General features: G+C 42.1%; 1 protein-coding gene across 4 annotated transcripts in view; it reads left to right on the plus strand.

Annotated features, from left to right (window-relative positions):
- The window catches only part of Retreg1 (reticulophagy regulator 1), a 139,224-nt gene extending 114,580 nt beyond the window's left edge, over nt 1–24,644 (plus strand). For 3 of the 4 annotated variants that reach the window (XM_087632156.1, XM_087632155.1, XM_087632163.1), the window contains exons 2-7: nt 14,984–15,110; nt 17,036–17,120; nt 18,812–18,949; nt 20,176–20,240; nt 20,482–20,608; nt 22,556–24,644. In XM_087632156.1, coding sequence (XP_087488282.1) covers nt 14,984–15,110; nt 17,036–17,120; nt 18,812–18,949; nt 20,176–20,240; nt 20,482–20,608; nt 22,556–23,049 — 1,036 coding nt within the window. In that variant the 3' untranslated portion in view covers nt 23,050–24,644. The remainder of the gene's footprint in view (nt 1–14,983; nt 15,111–17,035; nt 17,121–18,811; nt 18,950–20,175; nt 20,241–20,481; nt 20,609–22,555) is intronic. The other variant, NM_001034912.1, reaches the window with a different exon arrangement.
- The last annotated feature ends 279 nt before the right edge of the window (nt 24,645–24,923 follow it).

Consider the following 24,923-nt stretch of genomic DNA (forward strand, 5'->3'; position numbering starts at 1 on the left):
AAATCTTCCTGACTCAGAATGTGACATCTCACTCTGAGCTAGTTGAACTTCTAAATGTTTCAGTTTGAAAACGAACCCATTTTCCTGTGGTGTATCTTAAAAATTAGGTCATAAAACGTATAGACTCCACCCTTAGGTAAGGAGAGGGGATTAAAAATGTACCTATGTTCTTAGAAAAGGAAGGTTGTCTCCTGTGCTGAGAAACCTGTGCAAGGATCAGATTCTACCGTCTATGTTCAGTAGCTCTGGGGTAGCCGGACCACTTACTAGTGGCTGGTGCCTTTGCCTCCACAGCTGGGTAAACAGGACAGATTCTGAACAACCCTGTTCCTTTCATTCTGAGATACTGGGGAAACTTGCTTTCAGGAACCTACTCGTTTGTGCTAAGAAAGGCTTCGAGGTGAGTGTTTCATTATAAAGTGAGCACACATTCAGAGAAATTACAAACCTAGATTTAATGCACTTGCTTTCCAGTCTGTCTCACACACAACAAACATTGGCATTGACAAGTAGGGGAAAGAACTGAAGATCCTCCTTGCCCTTTGTCACAAGGGAGGGTAAAGACCTAGGTTAGGGAACTGTTGTGTCCCGAGTGGCCAGGGTTTGGTGGCACGTAGCTTCTTTTCCCCGTGCCAACTCTTAATAAACTGGAAGAGGTGCGTGGGTCCCTGATAAGGACCGTGAAGCCTTGTTGGGAAGTTTCTGGAAAGAGTACTGTAACACATTAACATAGTCAGCCGTGTGTGGGAAGCAGTGGTACAGGTTTGCCTCGGAGCAAGATCAAGAGGGATGACATTAACCAATGCCTTCCTCCGCCTCTCTCGACTTTGGAAGACCCTGAAGCCATTCATTGAGTGTGATGGTTCCTTTTACACTAGTTACAGGGGTCTCAGCACTGTAGGCCTTGGCAGTTGCTCTGCAGACAGAGCCGAAGGTTAGGTGCCTCCTTGCTAAAGCTGGATAAACCTCCAGCACAGGGACTGTTTTAACCTTTGCTGTTGCAGTGTGTTACATGGCACGCCTGGCAGGGCTGCTTTGCTTGTGATATAGTAGGAGTTCGTGTGCATGTGTTTTCCTTACTATGCACTGCGGATAGTTTGCTTATGTATTTACTTACTTACTTTTATTTATTTATTTTTTTACTTGTTCACTTTACTGCTCAAGCTACTCACTGCTCCCCTCCCGGTCATTCCTCCCCACATCTTTCCTCCCATCCCCCCTCCCCTTCTCTTCTGAGCCGGTTGGGGGTCCTTCTGGGTATCCTCCTTCCCTGGCACATCAAATCTTCGAGGCTAGGCATGTCCTCTCCCACTGAGGCCAGACAGGGCAGTCCAGCTAGAAGAACAAATCCCATGGACAGACAACAGCTTTTGGGATAGCCTCCGCTCTAGTTTTCAGGACCCACATGAAGGCCAACCTGCATATCTGCTACATACGTGTAGGGGGAGGCCTAGGCTCAGCCCATATATATTCTTGGTTGGTGCTTCAGCCTCTGAGAGCCCCACGGGTCCAGATTAGTTGACTGTGTTGGTCTTCCTGTGGAGTTCTTAACCTCTTCGTGGCCCTCAACCCTTCCTCCTATTCTTACATAAGAGTCCCCACTGTTTGGCTGTGGTGTCTGCATCTGTCTGAGTCAGCTGCTGGGTGGAGCCTCTCAGAGGACAGCCATGCTAGACTCCTGTCTGTAAGCATAACAGAGCATCATTAATAGTGTCAGGGATTGGTGCTTACCCATGGAATGCGTCCCAAGTTGGGTTGGTTATTACTAGCCCCCAGTCTCAGTCTCTGCTCCATCCCCTGCCCCTCCATTTCTTGTAGACAGGATAAATTTTGGGTTGAAAGTTTTGTCAGTGGATTGGTGTCCCTATTGCTCCACTGTGGTTCCTGCTTGGCTATAGGAGGTGGCCTCTTCAGGTTCCATATCCCCAATGTAGTGAGTCACAACTGACTTCTGGTAAACATTCTTTTATCTGAAGAGAGAAGGCTTGGAGGCTTTAGGGATGGGTTCTGATCTAGATACTGCTTTTCTTGACTATGTCTGCTTGTCCTCTGGAAAATGGGGTATTTTCCTCAACCAACCAGAGCTGTGGGGGCCAAAGTAATAGAAACAGTGCTGATGTGGTTTTTAGCCCTTGGTATAGTCTCCAGAAATAGGAGGCTGCCCTAGTAGCAGGTCTCTTCCGGGTTCCTGGTTTGGTTGCTGGATTCAATCCTGTCTGTCACTGCATTCTAGCCATGTTTCTGAAGCTCATGACATCCTGAGCTTGTAGACCACTGGGGTTTGTGGGACAAATCTATCCTACTGCCTGTTTTTGTAAGCCAAGTTTTGTTGGATCAGTGTTATGCTCTTTCATTTAAATATGTCCAGAAAGATGCAGATGTTTACTTTCTGGCCCTCTACAGAGTGCCTACCGCTACTGATAAATAACTGTTTCCACCATGAGAGTTGTGTGAATTCTAGACCGCCGTGTCCATTGTGTGCTGGGGGTAACTGTGAGACTTAATTATAAGCTATGAAAACTGCCGAAATAAGAGATTCCAAAGAGTGTGGTTGTGCGACGTTCTGCTGGGTCTTCCCAAATAACTAACTTTCCTTTCTTCCTTTGGCAGTAGAATCCTGGCTTCAGCTGGGACATGGCCACAGCTGAACTCTTTCCTAGACTGTCTTACAGTCATATGGCCATGTTCTAGCTATAGGAACGTGAATGAAAGCTATGTATACAATGTGTAACAGGTACATGACTTTAGAGAGAAAGGGGAATGTTTTCTTGGTACTTTCTTCTTTATGGTAGTGATGTGAATGAGTTAACTGAAGAGCTGAGGTCTTGGACCATTTGGAGGAAGTGTCATTCAAGAGTAATGAGTAACAATACAGAAAGGGTCCAGGATTCTAACAGCATGGGCATGCCCGTATCAACCGTAGACCTTTAGGCTCAGCTGCCACATAGAGAAATGGCCTGCTCTTTTGCTTAAGCCTCTATTACTCTGACATTTGATATAGTAGTCAAACACGTCTTGCCATGTATAGTTGGACATTTCTATGAGAATTAGATTGGAATTAAGTTGAAGGTATTTGAGAGAGTTGGCAAGAATAAGGTGCCATGAAGTCGGGTGGGGAGGGAGGTAGAGGATTTGGTAGGAGTGTGTGTATGGGGTGAATGTTATCAAAATACATTGAATGAAATTCAGAGTTAATCATCATTAAACAAAATCATTAAAAAAGTGTAGACAAAAATAAATATTTTAAAAGTCCCAATATTATGTCATTAAGATTTTACTCATTTGTAAATAAGTAGAGTTAGAAATGAAAAAAATAGAATTAAGAAATTATTACATAAATACATATTTATGTAAAAAAAGAAGTCTTTGTTCCTAACTTTAAATTAGTCCATGCCTTTCTAAGTCCCTAGGCTTAGTCAAAAGCCCCCCACTTTCTGGATTGAATTGGATACCTTAAGGGTTGTACTGTTTTGACATTAATTATAAATCAGCCCTCAAGTTAAACCATGAGTCTATAAATCCACACCATATTCTGACAAACATGATTTAGAATTGATGCATAACCTAGACCATATTGCATAAGAGTTGTTGCATAATACTGAAAAAAAAAAAAGCTTACAAGTGACCATTGTTGATAATACCACAGCCCAGGAGATGATAGTCTTTAAAACCCTATAATAAAATCTGAGACTGATTTAATTATTCAAGGCGGTCAAGGCCGAACATTAGGGGTAACCAATGTTTTGCTGTATTTTCTCTTTATATTCTAACTTCAATTTCTGGGATCTACAGCACCATGTTTACAATAAATTCCATGGTCTTTGCCCTGATCACACTCAGAGGTTTTTGATCTGTATTTTATTGACTTTGTCAAATGAGGAAAAAGCGCTGGGGAAGATAGTAGTGTGCAGTGGCCCCCACGGACTGAGCCTGCTGGCTCTGTAGAAGGCCGGGCAGCAGGGCAGCAGGGCAGCAGGGTATTGGGGCATTAAGGCAGCTGTCCCAGCCAATAGTTACCCAAGGACCTGAAAATCAGCTGAGACATTGGAGTAGTCCATCATGAATGAGAGATGAAATGGTTTTAACCTCTCTCCATGATAGGACCACAGGCACTGGAAGAACCTTCTGAAACTTTTTACATTTTAATATCCTTATAACAGCAGAAAGTCAAATAGTCTTGGCATTTTTCAGGGTAGTAGGAGGTCTGTTGTCTGGGTACCATGGGGCCATAGATCTTGATGGGCCTCTGATACCTGCTGTCCCAGATGTCCCTGCCCGTCTCAATCACAGGGATGTTTTAAGCAGTGTTGTTAGCATTGCACATTGTTTTCTTCTCTACCTAACACAAAGTTCTAAGTCTCTTCATCATAAGAAAGTACATACCTGTTTCGTAGAAATATAGGACTTGAGGTATTCAGTTTCATCTGACTTCAGACTTCAGCAGGTTTGGAAGTATATAACCCTGGGCCCACCGATATTCCAGAGGGGACCATGATTCTGTAAATCATTCAATGTCTATTTATGTTCAGCTCCTTCTTTACAAGAAGCCGATGCTTCATGTGGACTCTCGAACAGTGCGAGCCGTGTTGTTGATCTACCTGACCCCCTTCTTTCACAGCCTTGCTTAAAAGGACACTAAATTCTCTTGCTCTTGATACAAGTAAGTTGACTAATGACAAAACTCAGAGAAGTATTCCATTCTTCCACTAATCATCCACTTGTGTCTTAAAAGTATCATATGGGACATTGATGGAAAAACTTGAATGAATCCAAAGATATATTTAATCTTTGGGGTGTCTTATGGCTGTTACAGGTAGAGGGATCCCTCCAAATCTGTTGGAAGTGAGACTTTCACCTGTATAGTCCAGGACCCCAAGCCTCCGTAATGTTGCTGCCCACAGTAGACACATCCTCCCCTAATGGAATAATCCCTCACCAGCGTTCTTCGAGGCCCTTCTCCCAGGGTGGTTCTAGGTCGTGTTCTTCCTGTTGATAATTAAAACTAACCATCACATCATCAAAAAATAACTCAGAGCATAGACTACCTAACAAAGGAATGATAAAGATCTCTCTCTGCTTCTTTCGTGTACTGCTTATTTAAAATAATTTTTGTTCATTTAAAAAGAAGCGGTTTTCTTTTGTCCAGCCAGCCCCACTAGTTTTATTTGGCTGTGTCTGCATCCCAAAGACTCACTTCCTCTGTAGCCTTCACCTAAGGGACTGGGTTCCAAGAAGTTTAGGATAAGAAAGTTTAACACACTGTGACACTGATCTACTTGCTTGTACGGAGTCGATGCTTGGGATGGCCCAGCTCAGTTAAAGGGACACTCCACAGTAGTTCTGTTTTTGTGGTTCTGGAGGCTTCCCGCCCAGGAAAAGTAAATGATTTGGGATGATTAAAAGGCATTTTCATGGAATTATTTTTTTCTATTCTCATTCATGTATGCAACATATAGCATATAAACAGAAAGTAGCTGAGTATTTGTGTATCCGTGTGCCTGTGTACCCAACAGAAGGCATCTAAAGTCATTTTACTACCAGGCCTGTCCAGTCAACAGTGCCCGCATGGAGAAGAGGAATAGGTAGATCACCCACATCTGAGGAGCTGTGATGGTGGGCACATACATACACAACATCCTTTTGCCCTCCAGTATCTCGAAAGTGATTTCCAGAAAGTGCTTTTGGCTAGCAGACCATCTCCAATATAGTGCTTGACATTTTACACATGCACACATAAATTGCAGGTGGCGATCATTAAATTCCCCTGCGCACCACTGGCAGAAACTTGAGCCAGCCGAGAGCTCTGGTGGCAAAGATAAGTATCTGTCACCCACAGGTAAGAATGAAGGAGGACTTATGATGAGCAGGACTGTCTGTCACTGGTATGGCTCAGCCTAGACTGTCCCTATGCTCTTTCATTATATTGTATTCCCTTCCATTTAGGAATACACGTTCTAAAAGGGAGGCTTCTGCAGCAAATTAATCGTGCTTCCTACGAAAGTGAAGCAGTAGAGTGCCTCTTTAAACAGCTGTTTGCAGGCAGCCCTTCACAGATATACATGCCGACTTCTGTATTACAAACACACCGAAGGACTAACCCTTTCCATCCGCGGGCAGATTCCTATTGCCATGTGTGAGTATAAGGAGGTGGAAGAAATATGCTCCTATAGAAACACTGTCTACCTCAGGCAGGAAAATTTTATGTTTACGGTTTTGTTTCACTCTGGGACATCTCATTACAGATTGGCTTCTTTCCAGACTGTGGCAACACTTAAGGAGTGTCACCTTTCGTCATGCACTTTCTTGATTGTGCCTTCCACACCCCTAAATTCATACTGCACCCATTCTCCCTTCAAGCCGCCCCTGGGTACTGCATTAGGCTTATTTACTGTTAACACCTGCACCATTTACACCGGTTCTTCTTTTTTTTTTTTTTTTCCAAAATCTGTTTCAGTGTAGCAAAGCAGAGGTCCCCCGTTGAGAATGAAGTTGTTTTTGTGCCTGATAGAGTGCGGTCATTTTGGTTGCATTCTTTTAAAAGCTGCTGGTTATTTCCTTCCATTGCTGGCTTACCTGTAGAGAGAAACAAATAATGTACTCTTTAAAGAAGGGCTCAAGGCATGAATGTGACCTACAGCCAAATGGTCCACCACTTTAATAGTTAATACCTGTGCTATGCAGGAGAATCACCGAGTTTTGTCATAAGCCAAGTTTTCCTTCTTTATCACATACATCACAGTTAATTTTCATTGGACTTTGTATCAGACACAATGTGGACTGACTCGGTAATTCTGTCAGTTCAGGCTTAGATTAGACCCAGTCTATTCTCTAACGAGCAAAATCAGGAATTATGTTGCTAACTAATTTTTTTTTCAATTCTAAGAAACATGTTCTTTAAAAAAAAATTGCCACCAGTATCATACAAGTAAACCCAAGGTCAAAAAAGCAGGGAACAGACATTTACTTTTGAGCCCAACTGCAGTAGATCCGGGACTGTAATTTGCTGGCAACTACAGATCAAATAGAATGCGAAGCTAGCAAAGTTGCTCCACAATGACAGTTTGCTTTCCGTGAAGCCCGTTTCTTCACTCTGATTTTTATCTGCCCTCTGAGGATATAGTGGAAGTCTTTTCCTGCTTAGGGACAGTGAAGTGATTGAATCAAATCTTGGCGCTGGTATTCAAGAAGGAAGGGCATCTTAGTCGTCAACCTGTCCTCAATTGAGTGCTTGTCTTCTACTTGGGAAGGTCATTTCCTTGCTTGGGCCCTTGCCTTATAGAATTTAGTTATTAAACACTAACAAAGGCAGGAATGTTGAAAGCGGCTGGCATCTTATCCTCGGACACTTCCAAAGAATCTCACAGCTAGCAGAAGAAAGCTTCCTTCTAGGAGATGGATTAGATAGTCAGTACCTCCCTGCCCCAAAGTGGCACTGTGTAGTTTGAGATACAAGGAGAAGGATAGTCTCAAAGAGTGGCCAATTACTGCTCCTTTTCAAATTAGGGAGGGAGGAAGACAGAGAGGTATGTGTACATGCATGAGTGAGGCTGTGTAAGTGTACATGTTTGTGTGTGTGTGTGTGCGTGTATGAGGGGTCTGAACAGAACACTAAGTTGCCCTAAAAAGGTGGGGCTCAGCTACAATGGGTAGGAAAAACAGGCCCTGAGCTGACGCCTCTTCCTCTCTGCCCCTGGGAGAAGCTGCCCCTTGGCTAATTGGTCTGAGAAAGTGAGAGCTTCCTCTGAGTGCTCTAGAATTGTTTAATCTTCTGCTTGCTTGTTTAATCCTCCAGTTGACACATCCCATTTGCTCCGTCACGGCTCTAATTCTGCGTCGTGGAGAGAGACATTTCCCTGTTCTTATTTTGTTCCTCTCCCTACACATATTCACTCACAGAGGGCACAGCAAGTCTCCAGAGGATTTAAAAAAAAATTCCGACACGTTACACTAAGAAATGTTCAAGTCTGTAACCAGATATTGACTGACCTTTCTAAGAAAAATTCAACAGGAATTAGCATCAACAGATGGTCACCAGCCGTGAGCATGAGACCCTGAGTCACTCGCCGAGAATGAAAGGTCTCTAGGCCAAAACATATTTATAGGTGCGAGGGCTGGACCAGCTGTTTGTCACAGTTGCTAGGTGACAAGTTATTACAAATCCCTTTTTAAAAGCTTGTCACATAGGACGATGACATGGCTAACTTTCTGAAAAATACTGTTTCCCTTCGATTTATATGTATTTCCTATATCCAATAAAATCACACTGTGAAATAGTCTCTTATAGTGCTCTGCCGGGAATCTTCTAAATATGTTTTAAAATGATTATTGGATCACAGTTTCACACCGGACTATGAAAAATCTACAAAGTTCCCAGAAAAGTGTGTGTGTGTGTGAAGCACTGTATCAAGTGAGATATATGTCTATCCCTTTCTGCTTGTCTCAGAGAGGTCAGAACAGTGTCCACAAATTTCTAAAGTGATTTAAAATCTAATGGGGAGTGAGCGTTACAAGGATCATGAAAACAATCTAAAAGGCATGGCTGTCAGTAACAGGTCTCCTGATCTGGGATAGAATGGAGACCAGCACACCAGTCCTGACTCGCAGGGTGTCGAGATGACTGGCTGAGAGAAAGGGATCACGTGGTGATTATCTGAGACTGTGCTCACCGACGGAGCTAACCGCAGACATGGCCTTCATTATACAGAGGATATAATTTAGTCTGAGCGGCTGGCCTCAGACTGTAGGATTGCTTGTGGGGACTGCTAATGTGCTTGAAAGAGAGAAGAGGAACCTTGATTCCTTAGGCCCAATTTTGACAGGAGTCAGGGCGGCTCTTTACATGACTCTGTCTTGACTAATGGTAGTTAGGGATGGCTGTCCTTCGCCATTCATCTCCGAAGTGATCTGTATGCTCCAGTGTGAACGGTGTACTTCCTGTGCCCCTGTGCTGGTCACTCCTGTTCCATGCTCTGACCTTGAGCCACATAGACATAGATGAAGACTCTAGACCTCAACCTCTTTGGCAGTAACCTGGGATATAATAAATCAGACATGACGACTAACTAAGGCTATTGAGTTTGTAAGGAGGAAGAATGCCTGTCCCCTGGAAGGTGTTGTCTGTGGTAGATTCATGCTGCATTACACCCTGGATTGGAAATGGGTTAGTGTGTTTATTTGAATTGTTATTCAACCTTTCTGGCTCTTTTCAACCAAAAAATAAAGTTACCTAAATACAACATCTTGCTAATCTGTGTAATCTTATTCTGTAATTAATTTTAATAGTTGTCTACCTCATCATTTAAAATGTACACTTTTCCATTATTTTAGCTTAAAAAGTGTTAGTATTTTATTTTCTTACAAATGGCAGAAATAAAACAAACAAACCAAAAAAAAAAAAACCCAGCTTTATGCAAAAGGAAATTGACTTTAGTCTGTGGATGACTTTGCTTTCTACACTGCTTCTTGTTTGGTCTTAGCAGTACCAAGAATTCAAACTGGAACTTCAAGATTCATTTATATTCTAGCCCCTCCCCCAACACACACACACACACACACACACACACACACACACACACACACACACACACACACACTTTGCTTTTCCTCTCTCTTTTCCCCATCCTTTCTCTTTGGTAATTATCTCCTTTAACCTAAAGTTAAAAATATGTGAAAGAATTTGAGTTTTGATATATTAAAAATATGTTTTGTTTTGAAAAATTGTCTTCAGTTTTAAATACACTTTTCACTTTGGGAAAGTTTATCTTGTAAGGTCTACAACAATGAAAACATTTGTATTTAACAAGTTTGTCTCTCTTAACTAACCCTCTACTTAGTTTTCAAATTAATTTTTCTCTAGTAGCTTAAGATTAAAAGCTACTTCTAAGAGGTAACTTTCACGGATGAAGTCTTTTTCTCTTTCTCTTTCCCTCTCCCACTCTGTCTGCCTGCCCCCCCTCTTTCTCTGTACTTGTGTATATGTGCGTGTGTGTGTGAGAGTGTGTGAGTGTGCACGAGTGTGCCATTTCGCCATGTGTGTTTAGGTGTGTGTTCTCATCGTCCGTGTAACGATTGAGGTTGAGGGCCATGCCTCCTCATTTGAAGTCTCTGGAGTCAGGAATAGTACCAGTAAGCATACTTGGTGTGTACTCATTGGAATACGAGAAGTCAAGTGCCCACAAGAGACCTTACTTTTTGAAAATGACACCAAGACTCACTTGTTTCAGTATGAGTGTTGTTTGTGGTCAGACCCTAGCTAGCACATCTCCCCTCTTTCAGAAAGAGCGTTGACCATCATGTTTCCTAATCTTAGAGAACCCCCTATTGGCGAATACTGTGTCCTACACCGTGAACCACGGAGCACATGAGCATTCCATCAGGTTAAGTGCTAGACTACAGCCAGTTCTTCATTGGGCCTGATGGCACACGCTATAATTCCAGCACTCTGCAAGAAGAAGTCTGAGAATCAAGAGTAGTATGCTAGACTTAGCTATACAGCAAGTTCAAGGCCATCCTGGGCTACCTGACATCTTGATTCAGAAACCCAAAAACCCAAACAAACAAACAAACAAAAAAACCCTCAAACCTTGCTTTTGATAACTTTATTTTTTTAAGGTTATCTGTTTTGTGTGAGTCTGTGTACATGGTTGTAGTTATCCAAAGAGGCTAGTGGCAGTGGCTCCCCCTGGCTCTGGAGTTTCTGGCAGTTATGAGCTGCTTGAGGTAGGCATTCTTGAAGCTAAGCTCTGGTCCTAGGTAAATGCAGTGCGTGCTCTGAACTGGCAAGCCATCACTCCAGCTCTGATAACCATAATTTTAAAGAAAAAGAAGTACAAACCAAGGCAAAAGACGTGCCCAAAACTCTTTGGTTTTTTAAAAAGCTATTCAGACCCATTTGACTTTTTGAGACCTATGGAACGACTGAATCAGGGTTGCCCTTCGGGAGCCTGGTTGTAAAGATTGTCCCCAGGACCATGTTAAAGCTTAGTGTAGAGATGACTTTCCTTGGTTGCTGTATCAATGACTGTGGATTTTTAAGGTTTTTCTAATTGAGTTGGTGGGACAAGAGTCTTCTGGGCACAGACACTGCTCTTTTCTGCTGTCTGAGCTCCTCATACAGGCACACCTAGCAATCCCCTGCTGAAAATGTCAGAGAATTCCCCGGCAGACCTACTAAGTGCACTCTCTATTCATCTACCCTTTGGCCTGCAAACTCCTCACTCTTGGATCAATTCAGGGAGGTGACAGATCCCACCCGGGTGGCTCCTTCCTGCTCCAGGTTCTGGAAAATGTTAAGGCGGTGAGCTAGGCAATCATATTAATCTTTTCCTGATGCCCAGGGAAGGAAGTAAATTTAGCTCCTGACATACCATCTTGCCCTAGCAAATGTCCCTGTCTCTATTTTTTCTTTAAATAGTACTTCCATATAATTTGCTCACAGTGACTCTTAGGGTAAGAAACACGTGGTTCAGAGTGCCTGGGGTACTTGTTCTTGCAAGTTTCCGAGCGTCATCCAAACTGCTCTGCCGGGATCTTCTCACGTGAGGTCCAGGCCCATTTCAGTACAGTCTGGGAGCCACCAGACTCACCACCAGTGAAAAACTCTCTTGGGGTTGGGGATTTAGCTCAGTGGTAGAGCGCTTGCCTAGCAAGTGCAAGGCCCTGGGTTCGATCCCCAGCTCCAAAAAAAAAAAAAAAAAAAAAAAAAAAAAAAAAAAAAGAACTCTCAAGGGTGGACTTCAACACAGCATGCACATAACTAGTTATAGTTTACCTGGCCAATGGAGGCAGAAAAGCAAGGATATTGGCTTAAAATTCAATTCAAAGCTCCTTCCTGTTGATATAGGAAGGGGCCGATGGTCCAAGGAGCTGATGTATTATTGTTTGCAGACCATAAATTCTTCAGCTATTGACAAAGGAGTTTGCGTTTAAGGGTTGATCAGTACTTTGGTAAAAAGACTAACATATTTTTCTTTTGAAAGAATACTTAAATGGCATTTGGGCTTTTATTTATTTACTTACTTATTTAGAGAGAAAGAGAGGAAGAGAGAAAGGGAAGAAGAGAGAAAGAGAGGAAGATTTGCAGATTTGGAGGGTCAACCCTCTTTAAAAGCTGGAGTGGCTACAAGGGTATGGGATCTGTGCAGTGACTTAAACAACTAGGACTAAAAGCATGAGGGCCCTGGGAATCTGAGGCTGGTAGAACCAGGGGTGACCCTCCGTGGACCTTCGTCTGTGGCTGCAGTGTTTTACTGACTCACTGTTGGGGAACACCAGGTTGGGAGGGAGTCGTGACACCCAGAACATCACTTTGTTTGCAACCTGAAGTTTGCATGTCCTGTCTGAAAGCAAGGAGAGCTGTTGACAATAACACTGGTGGTGACTAAGTTTTCTCCCTTAGAGGAACATTCGTCATAGATGAAATGTGGTCTTTGTTTAAGAACTTGGTAAAATCTAGAACTGCTTCAAGGGCTAAAGTGCATTTCACTACGTTATATGTTTCCCAGGCTTTCTAGGAAATCCTAGAGTTTTGTGATGGAGCAATGAGAGGCGTGCAGACGTCACTCGTACTAACCCCCAGCGTACGCATAGGTCTTAGTTTCCGCTGAGTGTTTGGATTCTGCACATGACTTGCTCTGCTTTCCTGGAAAGGCTTGGTCTTGCGTGAACCCACACTGGTGTTGGTCAATCACAGTTCTTATTGCCTTCATTCTAGAAAGGAGGAAACAGGGAATGTTCCTTATTCTCAATAATAACATGTGTTTTTAAAAGGGTAGCAATGAACTTGTTGTTTGATGAGTCACATTGTTTAAATACAACGATATTGGAAATCAGGAATCTTGTTTTTAGGTCTTGACACTGTGCCTAAGTACATGAGACAACTTGGGTCGGTCAATGTTCTCCATCAATATGAGGGGATGTGAAAAACTGACATTATGTCAGCCTCATTCCAAATTGTATAATTCTACGTTACCCATAAAAAGCTGGAGATGTATGTTTGGCTGACTCACTTGGAGACTATAGAGATGAGTATTACTATAATAATCACTGTTTGAATTGTTTTTTAAATTGTATCTTTATAAGTATGGGTGTTTTGCCTATATGAATATCTGAGGACTGCATACATGCATACACATGGAGGTTAAAAGAAGTAGTTGATCCCTGGAACTGAAATTACAGATGGTTATGAGCTGCTGTGCTTGTGTGTGTGTGTGTGTGTGTGTGTGTGTGTGTGTGTGTGTGTGTGTGTGCTGGCAACCAAACCTGAGTCCCCTGAAAGAGCCACGAGTGCTCCTCACAGCCAAGCTATCTCTCCAGCTCCTCCTCATAGCGTTTTTAACAATTATATTGCAGTGATCAATTCTTTTGAGTTCACGGTCCATAAATGTGAAGTGATACCCTTTCTTCATCTCTGAATTCATATTTTATATTCAAGTCCTATCTCCATCAAATTGTATTTGGCACAATCTGAACATTTATTCTTGTCTCCAACATTTATTACATTTTCCAAAATCATTTGTCCAAATAGAATTTCGATCTGCACACAATGGGTTTCTGTTTGGCATTATAACAATTCAATTGTCAATGAGAATTATTTGTTTTGCTAATATCGACGTTGGAAATAGTGGGATGTGTTGTTTTAAAAGAAATTACATGAGATTTTTCTCAAGGTGGAGAAACTGAGTGGTTTCTCAATCAGTGAAAACCAGTTACAAATTGAGCATTTTCTTCCCAGCAAATGATACAATTTGTAGACATTTATAGGAAAACAATAGCTTAAGTATTCAAGCTTTAGGAATAATTAATTATTATTTATTATGAAAGGCATGAAGGGGGAAATTAATCATATTTTACTGAAAATGTGAATAAATTAACAGATAATGTCCACTTGAAGTCTATTAAAAAAATCCTTAACATGACCTTCAGTGGGAGGCTCATTCCAATGTTAGGGTATTACTTACTACTAAAATACATGTCTTCTCCCTCCCCTTTGCCTGTATGAGGGTGCTCCCCTACCCACCCACACTCTCCTGCCCCACTGCTCCAGCATTCCCCTAAGCTGGGGCATCAAGTCTTCCTGGGACCAAGGGCTTCCCCGCCCGTTGCTGTCAGGCAAGGCCACCCACTGCTATATATGTATCTGGAGGCAGGGATCCCTCCAGGTACACTCCTTGGTTGGTGGTCTAGACTCTGGGAGCACTGGGTGGTCAGGCCAGCCTATGTTGCTCTTTCATTGGGGTTGCAATCCCCCTCTGCTCCTCTAGACGTTCCGCCCGCTCTCCAACCAGGTTCCCTGAACTCTGTCTGATGGTTGTAGCCGGAGGGTCCCAGACACCAGGGAAACTTAGGGTTCCTAGGACCCAACAGGGATGACTTTAGCTGAAATGCACAGGGAAGGGGGAGATAGATCCTGTAGAGACCTCCTCCAGCAGATAGGCATGGCCCTGGTCAAGGGATGGGGACATCCACCCATCTCAAAGTTTTTTAACCCAGAAATGTTCCTGTCCAAAAAAAGAAAGAATGGAGACTGAAGGAAGGGCCAATCAGGGACTGCCCCTCCTGGGGATCCATCATGTCTGCAGACACCAAATCCAACACTGTTGCTATGCTTGCTGACAGGAATCTAGTGTGGTGGTTTCTGAGGAAGTCCAGCCAGCAGCTGACCAATGCAGATGCGGATCCTTGGAGCCAAGCAATGAGTTCTTGAGGAACCATGTCCCAGAGCCCCAGCCCTAGCCTCCTCCTGCCACCTCCCCACCCCCGTGTTGGAATCAGATAACTAATTGTGTAGCCAGTTGTTTCTCTCAGTATCTAAGCTTTTTGAGTTTGTTATCTGGCTGGTTAGCTCTCTGAGTAACTCAGAGCATAAGGCGGCCAACAGTAATCTTCAGTGAGTATTTGCTGAAGCTCTGACTGTTCGGTGGTTGGACACTGTGGTTGGTGTTATTGTAGCTGATGTTCAATTACATTTTTTCCCTCTGTTTAGCTGGGAAGTTATCAATTCCAAGCCAGATGAAAGACCCAGACTGAGCCACTGCATTGCAGAATCATGGATGAATTTCAGCATATTTCTTCAAGAAATGTCTCTTTTCAAACAGCAGAGCCCTGGCAAGGCAAGTTTTTAAATACTCAGTGTAACTTTGGGAACAAATGAGGTGACCAGTTTTAGCTGGTAAAGACTCTCTAATTTGAACATACTAGGCTCGGACGTGGTCACATTTGAAACTCTTTTTCTATTTATCTATTATAGAGATTTCTTTAGTTCAGTACTTAGAAGGGATTGAGATTGGGTATGCCATATTTAAAACCGAAAGGAAATGGGTGTTATTAGGAACTATGGTCTGGTTCTGAAATCAATGGCAGTTGAGATAAATGCAGTCCTTTTAGAGGTTCAGAGGCAACTGAGTCTCACTTATAATCTAAAAATGGAGTCGAGACTGGTTTGGTTCATTGTGAGGAAACTCACTGAGTGTGGTGCTCACAGTGATCCCAACACTTGTGTAGGTGGAAGGACCATGAATTCTAATGAGCTTGGCTACACAGCAAGACCCCCATCCCGGAATAGCAACACAGAGAGAGGATGAGGAAACCAAACAAGCTTTGGCAGACACATTCGCTGTGGCTAGGTGAATGGAATAAGAGTGGGTCTTTGTCTTGTTTTGTGATTAAGATAAAAACTCCCTCAGGAAGAGACTCGAGTAATGAGAGGGACTGCATGGAGAAATGCACACTAGAAGACTGTGGTCAGGGCTTTACTTGGTTGAGGGGCAGTGCTGTCAACAGACATTGATGGTTCTAGCACTGTTTTTGTCCACCAGCTGTAAAGTAGAGCTAGAAATACCAGCATCAGGATCCCCTCCGTGTGCCATGTGTAGGCAGCCTCATAACGTCAGCAGTATTACGTAACAGAACAGCACCTGGGAACATCTTGTCCATATTGAACTGGCAGTGCTATATCTTTAACCACAGTCAGTTTTTAACTGATACACATGTGAGGCACGGCAGACTTTAGTGCTTGTTTGACCAACATGACATGCTCATAAATAGTGTTGGAAGATTCTCAATGTGCAACGTCTGCTGTGTATTATGTTAATGTGCCTTAGACCTTTAAACTAATATCCATTAGTTAAAGGTTATGATGCTACAAAATATAGGTTACAAATCCCCTTGCACAGCTGACTTCTGGGTGTGGATGACTACATCTGTGTTGGCTTGTTTCTTCCTTCAACTTCTGAGACATTTCTTCATTTCTAGAATTCCAAATTCTTTCAAGGCTCTAGTTTTGTTCCACACATTCATCTGAACTCTTTCTATTAACCACATGGAATGAAATACCAGTTACCCTAAAGTTTAGAGGCCTTGTTCTTTCTCTTAATGAGGTTTAGGACAGAGAGTGTATCTCTCCCTATTTTTGAAAGCCCCTTAGTAAATTTGCTTGACAGTTTAATTCACTACTTCCATTTAAAAGTAATGCATAAACAATTAGACACCTTATGAGCAGAGTGTAGAAAACAAGTGGAGGAGGAAAACAGAATTCACTGCAGAAGTTTCATTTCACTTGGCTTAGTTTTGGGCTAACCCAGATGTGGGTGGATACAGTTAGGGAGGATTATGATGTTTACAGATTTATGCAGAGGTTTGTCAGCAGTACAAACTACATCAGATTCATGTAGGCGCTACTATAACATGCGTGGATCTGTCTATGGATTTCAGGGTTTTATGGTAGTAGTTTGAAGTTGCAGATTTGCTTCTCAGGGTGAGTAAAGTTGTTCTTGGGGATGTGTTACTATATGAGTCTCTTGCACTTGGCAGTAGTGCGTCAACAGGCCTGAGTAAGGAATTCGTCATTCCAGAATTAGCTCCTCTGCCTGCAAACTGATTATCCTCAAGTGTTCAATGCCTCCTCGGTGTTCCTAAGTATAAAAAGTGCTGTTGAAGAAACACATGGCATACGTAATACAACACACACATCACTCATGTGCCCTACTGTGTCTTGCTGTTGTGGATAACTGTCCCATGCTATTTCTGTTACTTCTAGTTTTGCCTCCTGGTCTGCAGTGTGTGCACATTTTTTACAATCTTGGGAAGTTACATTCCTGGGGTCATTCTCAGCTACCTACTGTGTAAGTATAGTAAAAACGCTTGACTACTTTGTGTAGCACGTACGGCTTCCTTAGTGCTTCTCAGATCTTCTGTTTAGTTTGGAAGGGTAAAGGTAAGCTCTCAACTATTAAACAAGTCTCCTAAGCATGACTGTTTTCCTGTCCCCTAGAGATAGCTATACGTAAAGATCTAGAAACACAGATGCAAGATGCAGGGTCATAAAAAGAATGTTAAATTATACACTGAATATTTAGGTCCCACTCTGTACAAATATACCTGCACTTTTGCCTTTGTGCATGTTTTATGGGACCAAAGGTAAAATCACAACGAGATACCAATGTATGCTGCCAGAAAGGCCTAAATTAAGAACATCACATCAAATACAGATAGAACACTGATACAGAGCAGCCCAAATTCTTGCTTATTGGGGGTAGGTTGGTAGAATGGTGCAATCAGAAAACCGGACGGCTGTGTCTACTGTATAGTTGGGCATCTCACAGTGAGATATTTATCCAAGAGAAACAGATGGGAACATCTCTGCAGATAGTTATACACAAGTGTTCATAGCAGGTTTGGTGTTAGTAGCACAAAGGGATACAATTCATATGGGCTTTACAGAGACATGATAAACTGTGCTCTTATCCATATAGTGGATTATTACCCAGCACTAATGATTGATACATGCAACACTATGGATAAATTTCAAAGTAATTAGGCTGAATGGAAAAAGCCAGAGCATGCACTATATAGTTCTATTTATGTACAACCCTAGAACAGTAGAAAAGTAGGTCAGTGGTTGCCAGGGATGAGTTGGGTGGGGTCAGGGAGAGGCAGAAAGGAAGGATTAATAAGGACATGAGGCAACTTGCTTGTAGTAAATTGTTTATCGTCTTGATCCAAGTATTCTTGGTTGATTACATGTCACAACTTATCAAATTGTAACTTGGTACGTAGCTTGTTATATGTGAATTATAACTCTAAAAAGATGTTCACATTATATATTCTGCTTTTCCTAAAATACATGAAGATTTAGCTGTTAGCTTTCAGCGGGGCAGTATCTCTGCTAACCCCACATTCCCTTTCCTACGCTGGCTTTTGAGTTTCACGTGTCCTCCACTGGGCTGTAAAGATGACTAAGGGAGGACACTGCCCAGCAACAACCAAAGAATCAACACTGAAAGCAGGTACAGCCAGTGTGGCTGTCTTCCCTTCTGGATCCCTAAGGCACAGCACATCTGGCAAATGGTTGAAGCTCTACCTGGTCTTCCAAATAGAACTTACAGTGGTTACTGGATCCCCATTTTGTAGGAAATAAGTGATTAAAGTGCTGGCAAAGGAGAGATAGCAGCAAGGCATTCTCCATCTTGTTTTTGCTGAGCTCAACTACATGCCTAGCTACAGCAACCCCACCAAACACCATCCCAGGGTCACTGACAAGCTAGTAAGAGGTGTGTGTTCTCACAGTAAATGGCAGTAGTAAACAAAAGTAAGATTTTAGCAGAGGACAGTGGTTATAAGTGTGTGTGTGTGTGTGTGTGTGTGTGTGTGTGTGTGTGTGTGTGTATGTTAAAGTATGTTTTTGCCACAGAATAAGAATGAAAATTAAGAGCTGCTACTTTCCCCATGATTGAACCATTATCTTGTAAAATACTAAAATGTAAGCATCCAGAATGAATGTCTTACCTGTATTATTTTCTTCTTTGTTTTCCAGTACTGTTTGCTTTTTTGTGTCCACTGTTTAAATGTAATGATATTGGACAAAAAATATACAGCAAAGTCAAGTCCATTCTATTAAAACTAGATTTTGGAATTGGAGAATATATTAACCAGAAGAAACGTGAGAGATCTGGTAAGTCTGGTTTGAATATTAGCTCTGTGTGTGCAAAATGGGACTTACTCAGTTGGTTCTGTAAAAGCTACCTGTGTAATCTGTGTGGTCTTTTCTAGTCAGGCCTATCTTCTTGTCTCAAATGTACAGCTAAGTAGGTTGACTTTTAAAGTCTACATTGTGCCTGTTTCTGAATGGGACATGGATATAATCACCCCACCCTGGCAAGGGACAATAGACATTTGGATTAGAAAGATTTGGAGTCAGAGATCTGCTGGCTATGGCACAGCAGTTGCAGTATTGAACTCACACCCATAGAGGTACAAGAAACACAAGACTGTGCCTGTCAACATCTCATCCTGGATGGGGTCAGGGCTCTTGAGCTCCCACTCCTCCCTGAAGTACACTGACAGTGAACAGGGGCTGCTGGGAGGGGTGCCACTTTCTCCAGTAGAGTGGCACTGACACATTGCCCAAGCTTCAGTAAAGTTGCCCCACCCATGTTCATCCAGCCAACCCCATTTAAACTCAGGGGCACACAATGAAGACAAGAGTAGGAGAGGTGATGGGAAGAAGGGCATCAGCAGGAGGATAGGGGACAAAGGGAGATGAAGGACAAAAGTTCATCGTACACATACATGAGATGGTCAAAGGATGGAAATGTAAATGAGTCACAAAATACACAGATTGTCAGGGGCTGGAGAAAGGGCATCAACACGTCTATATCTTGTTATGCATGATGCACTTTATTTTATTTGGGTTGGGTTATTGAAAATTTCAGAGGTAACGACTATTGTGGGAGCCATGTAAGAGGAGACTGAAGTAACAGGGGAAAGAAAAGGGGAGTTCTAGGACAATTAAGGAAACTAACATGTGTAAGGAATTATATATAAAATACATATATATAACTTTAGTTTCTCAGACTATAGGATGCATGAGAATGACCAGGAGTGTACAGCCTAGTACAGACTGTGACTCCAGAGGCCAAGGGTAGCGCCAGAGTCCACCTTGTCACAGAGTTCCCAGGGCTGCTGCTCCTGGTGGGTCATGCTGTGAGAACACAGATGTTGACCATTTCCCCTGGAAAGCAAACATTTGTAAATCTCTGTAGCTTCTTCAGTGCAAAAATTACAGGGAATCATTGGAATGCATAGCTGGATGTGAGGAGAATATATCAAGGTAAATGCACTATGTATAACCTTTGGAGGAGACTAAATGCCACCTCCACCCCTTTTGTTCCTCAACAGAAGCAGATAAAGAAAAAAGCCACAAGGATGACAGTGAAATAGACTTTTCGGCTCTTTGTCCTAAGGTATAGTTGGTCAATTTGTTTCTGTGTGGTTTGGCCATTTATTTACATAAAATAGATCGATTGTCCTAATTGACTAATTTATAACGAAGTTTGTCTTCTATTATTTTATGACATGACTGAATAATCTCGAAGGAAATGATCATTGATTTTTTTTTTAATTTTAAAATTTAGGGGGGTATTACAGATTTTTAAAAAGATTTCTTCAGTATGAAATGTGCCACTGATATTTCTGTTGATACAGATTAGCCTCACAGTTGCTGCCAAAGAGTTATCCGTGTCAGACACAGATGTGTCAGAAGTCTCTTGGACTGATAATGGGACCTTCAACCTTTCAGAGGGGTACACTCCACAGACAGACACTTCTGATGGTAAGCTCATGCTTCTGGGGTTCTCTTACTTTTATTGGTACTGAATACAAGAAGGACTACTTAACTTCTATCAACCACCGAGTGATTCATAAAATGTGGACCATTTGCACAGAGGACATAACTTAGATTTAATAGTGAATGAAGTACTGGTACTTGGTATAGCATGCCTGAACCTTGCTAAGTAAAAAGCTAGACGCAGAGGCCACCTATTTTATAATTCTAGTTAAATGGAACGCCCAGAATAACCGAGTCCATATAGAGGAAAATTACATCACTGGTTCTCATTCCTTCCTAGTAGGGAGGAATGCTGAGTGATCATTAATTGGTCCAACTTCCTTTTTGGAATGATTGAAATGTTATGGAATATGGCACCTGTTGCCAAACCTGATAACCTGAGTTTGGTCCTTGGGATCTCCATGGTAAAAGGAATTACTCCTGCGAGTTGTGCTGTGACCTTCACATGTGCACTGTGGCACCCCACTCCCCTGCCACCACCCCAGGCACAAGTAATTAAAATGTAATTTTAAAAGTGCAAATGAAAATCAATCTGCCTTGTACTCTCATATTGCTTACAAATGTCTCTAATGCTGGTGTAACATTGGAGGTACCAGAATGCATAGTCCGTTTAATTGAAGTGTGTATTCTTCCCTTCTACCTTTACATGGGTTGCAGGAATTCAACTCAGGCTGCCGGCTTCCTCTTTACCCACTGGCCCACCTCACTGGCCCCTTACATAACCATGTATATCTTCTTTGGCATAAGATCATTACCATCCTAAGGGCAGGAATTAGTGTGATGAACACTGTATCAGTTACTTTACCCATCATTGTGACAAACACCTGATAAAAACGACCTGGAAAAGCCTTGATTTCGGCTCACCTGTTGGGGGTAAAGCCCATCAGGGTGGAAAAGCACTGTGGTGAAGGCTGCTCTAGCCGCAGTAGAAGAACATGAGGCAGATGCTCATGTCACATCTGCAGACATAGAAACGCCTGCTGGTGATCAGCTTGCTTTCCCATTTTCTCATCATTTTATTCAGTCACCCATGTGCTGACCACATTCAGGGTGGATATTCCCTCCTCAGTCAAACCGCTCTGGAAACCTCCTCTGACATGCCTCAAGGATTGTCTCCTATGTGATTTTAAGTCTAATCGAATTGACAATGAAGGATATCAGAAATACCACAAGCTTTAGTTAAACCTCATAGTTCATACAAGGCAAGGTTGAATATCCTTATCTATACTGTTTTATGCTTAATAGGAAAGCTAAAAGCACGATGAAAAATGTTGTTGTAAAATTCTAGAAAATGAAACAGTCTTTTACCCACTCTAGGTCCAGCACCCCGGTGCCCCAAGATATCTGCTAGATATCTTGCCAGAAATACACATCCCAACTCCGCATCGGCCCAGTGTCTCTAGCCGCTGTACACTTTCTTACACTTAAATCACTACTTGAAAGACCACACAAGAGAATAACCTTTGATCCAATTGATAAGATATAATTGCCCACCTAAACATACAAAGCCCATCCCTGAAGAACATTCATGACAACCTGTAAAGGTACATCATGGAATCTTAACGTCGACTTCCATATTGCCCCACCGCGGATCTGCCTTCCCTTCTCTTGTCCTTTCCATCCCAGTCTCCTCCCCTTCCCTCAAACTTTTCTTCCACCCATCCTTCTTTCTCGTCCAATGACAGGCCTCATTCTATCGTGTACCTGCCTCACCTGTGACATTCTCCCATATGAAAATACATATTGTATTTGTCTACTTATGGAGAGAGATACTGTCATAGATCCAGTAGGGGTCTAATCTGTGGGAACAGTGATTCTAGTAGAGCACTGGCTGTAGCTGCTCTGAGGGTTCAGGTCAAAGCCGCTGCAGACAGCTCTTACTTCAGATGTGTCCTGGCACTTACTCACCAACCTCTGTTACACACTTTATAGATCTTGACCGGCCCAGTGAGGAAGTGTTCTCTCGAGATCTTTCAGATTTTCCATCTCTGGAAAATGGCGCGGGAACAAATGATGAAGATGAGTTAAGCCTTGGCTTACCCACAGAGCTCAAGACAAAGAAGCAACAGTTGAACAGTGCTCACAGACCAAGCAAAGACAGGCAGTCAGCAGCTGGCCTCTCACTTCCTCTCAAGAGCGACCAAGCCCTTCACTTGATGAGCAACCTGGCTGGGGATGTCATCACAGCTGCCATGACAGCTGCCATCAAAGACCAGCTAGAAGGGGCCCGGCAGGCCCTCGCTCAGGCGGCGCCCACTCCAGGGGACGACACAGACACTGAGGAGGGGGATGATTTTGAACTACTTGACCAGGCAGAGCTAGATCAAATTGAGAGTGAGCTGGGACTAACACAAGACCAAGGGGCAGAAGCCCAGCAAAGTAAGAAGTCCTCAGGCTTCCTTTCAAACCTGCTTGGAGGCCATTAGCCGGGAATCAGCTTGCCGCAAAGCACAGATAAACCACCCAAACATTTCAAACAAGCAGGGGGAAAAATGGAAAAAAAATTGAATTGTAAGCTTTAATTACTTTAGATTTTTTGTTTTCTTTTCCCTTCTATAGTGAGTTGGATATGTATCAGCTGATAATGATAGACTGACATTTCTGGTAGTTATTTTTATGTAATAAGCATGGAAATGAACTTTATAGTTACATATATACATACTGTGGTGTCATAAGTGCTTAGGGGCTGTTTGTAAAGAGAAACAAAAAAACCACATCAAACCCCATCAAACTGAGGTCTTTCTATAAGTAATCTTTTTCTTTATAATTTTCAAGCATGCAGAGATCGACAGCTGTGAACACACATGGCATCGGCCCCCTAATTACTCCTCTTGGAAGTGGTTTATCAAATTCTGATAGATTTCAATGTAAAAAAGGAGAAATATCAAAATGTTTGTAGTTGAAGGGCTATGGAAATGCTATCAAAATTAATTTTCTAGGAAAAACTTTAAAAATAAGTACTATCTATAGGCTGAAATATTTCCATGTTATTTCTACAGTTGTAGACAGAGGCTTACTTGTCAGGTGGCATGCTCCACTGACTGCCACATCTAGTCTTGAAAAGAGGTGGTACTGACCCACAGAAAGCAGCCAGTTCTGTGTCTCTTCATGATGCTCTTGTAATGTTTGCAATGGTAAGTGCACACTATTTTGCACACTCAGATGTAAGCAAAACCTGACGTTTCTGTAATGTGTTCCAGTCTCCTAGGATTGTGAATCTAGTTATAGGTATGTCCATGAGTGATGTGCTCATTGGTGATCATCAACACCCCCCCTTTTTTTTTCAGTTTACAAATGCAGAACAGAGGAACTTGCTTGAACTTTAAAGTTTATTTCTCTGCCGCTGCACTCTCAATATGCAATCCGTTTCTTACTGGGAAGCTAGTGTATGCTTTTTCCTTTAAACTGTTTTTTTTTGATCACTTTTACATAATCAAATTTGACTTACAGTGGAAACCAAGATAGTTGTTTTTGTGAAACAATCTTTTAGAAGGACTGAGGGACCATGTCAGCAAATATCTTAGATCTTCAGTTATAGCTGGCATTTCTACACAGACACACAAGATCCTTACAAAGGAAGGGTAATCTAAGACTGTAGAAGTCTGTGTTTCAGTTTCATCTCTTTTATTTCTAAAGACTAATTACAGGTAACTTGACCTTTTAATGCACCATCTCCTATTTATTTATTTTTTTCTCTCTGAGGTATTAAAAATATCAAGACTGAATTTTGCCAAATGTAAGAGGGAGGAAAGTCCCTGAAGACTCTGACTACTTGCTTATTTTTGATTGACCTTCTATGCTTATGTCATTAGTGCCTCACAACTGTGTTTGACGTCCTTTATTGATACAGAGTGAGCCTGTGCCTTCATTTTCTTGCCCATTTTGGTACTGATGTAAATTTGTGTTAGAAAATCTTGGAACTCTGTGAGTCTGGGAAGAATATATCTGAATCCTATTCAATACATTTGCTGGATGTGAAGAAAAATACAGCCACATATTTATAAAACAGTTGTTACCAGTATTCTTTTTATGTGTATGTTTCTTCATTTAGAAAATATTCTTAGTCATGACATTTTAAAAAACCAACAAAAATGGTCACCGGTTTCTTCACTGAAGAGAAAAAGATGAATTTTATGATCACTAATCAAAGATCATGAAAGCATCACTTTACATCACTGGACAAGCTTACAAGAAGATACACTAAAGAAGGCTGAATAGTGATAGAATGAACAAAAGAATTCTACACTACAATATACAATATACAAATTAAAAGAAGAGTCAGTAGGGAAAAGTCTCCAAT

The sequence above is a fragment of the Rattus norvegicus genome, chromosome 2, assembly GCF_021556685.1.
Source record: "Rattus norvegicus strain SHRSP/BbbUtx chromosome 2, alternate assembly SHRSP_T2T, whole genome shotgun sequence".
NCBI lineage: Eukaryota > Metazoa > Chordata > Mammalia > Rodentia > Muridae > Rattus > Rattus norvegicus.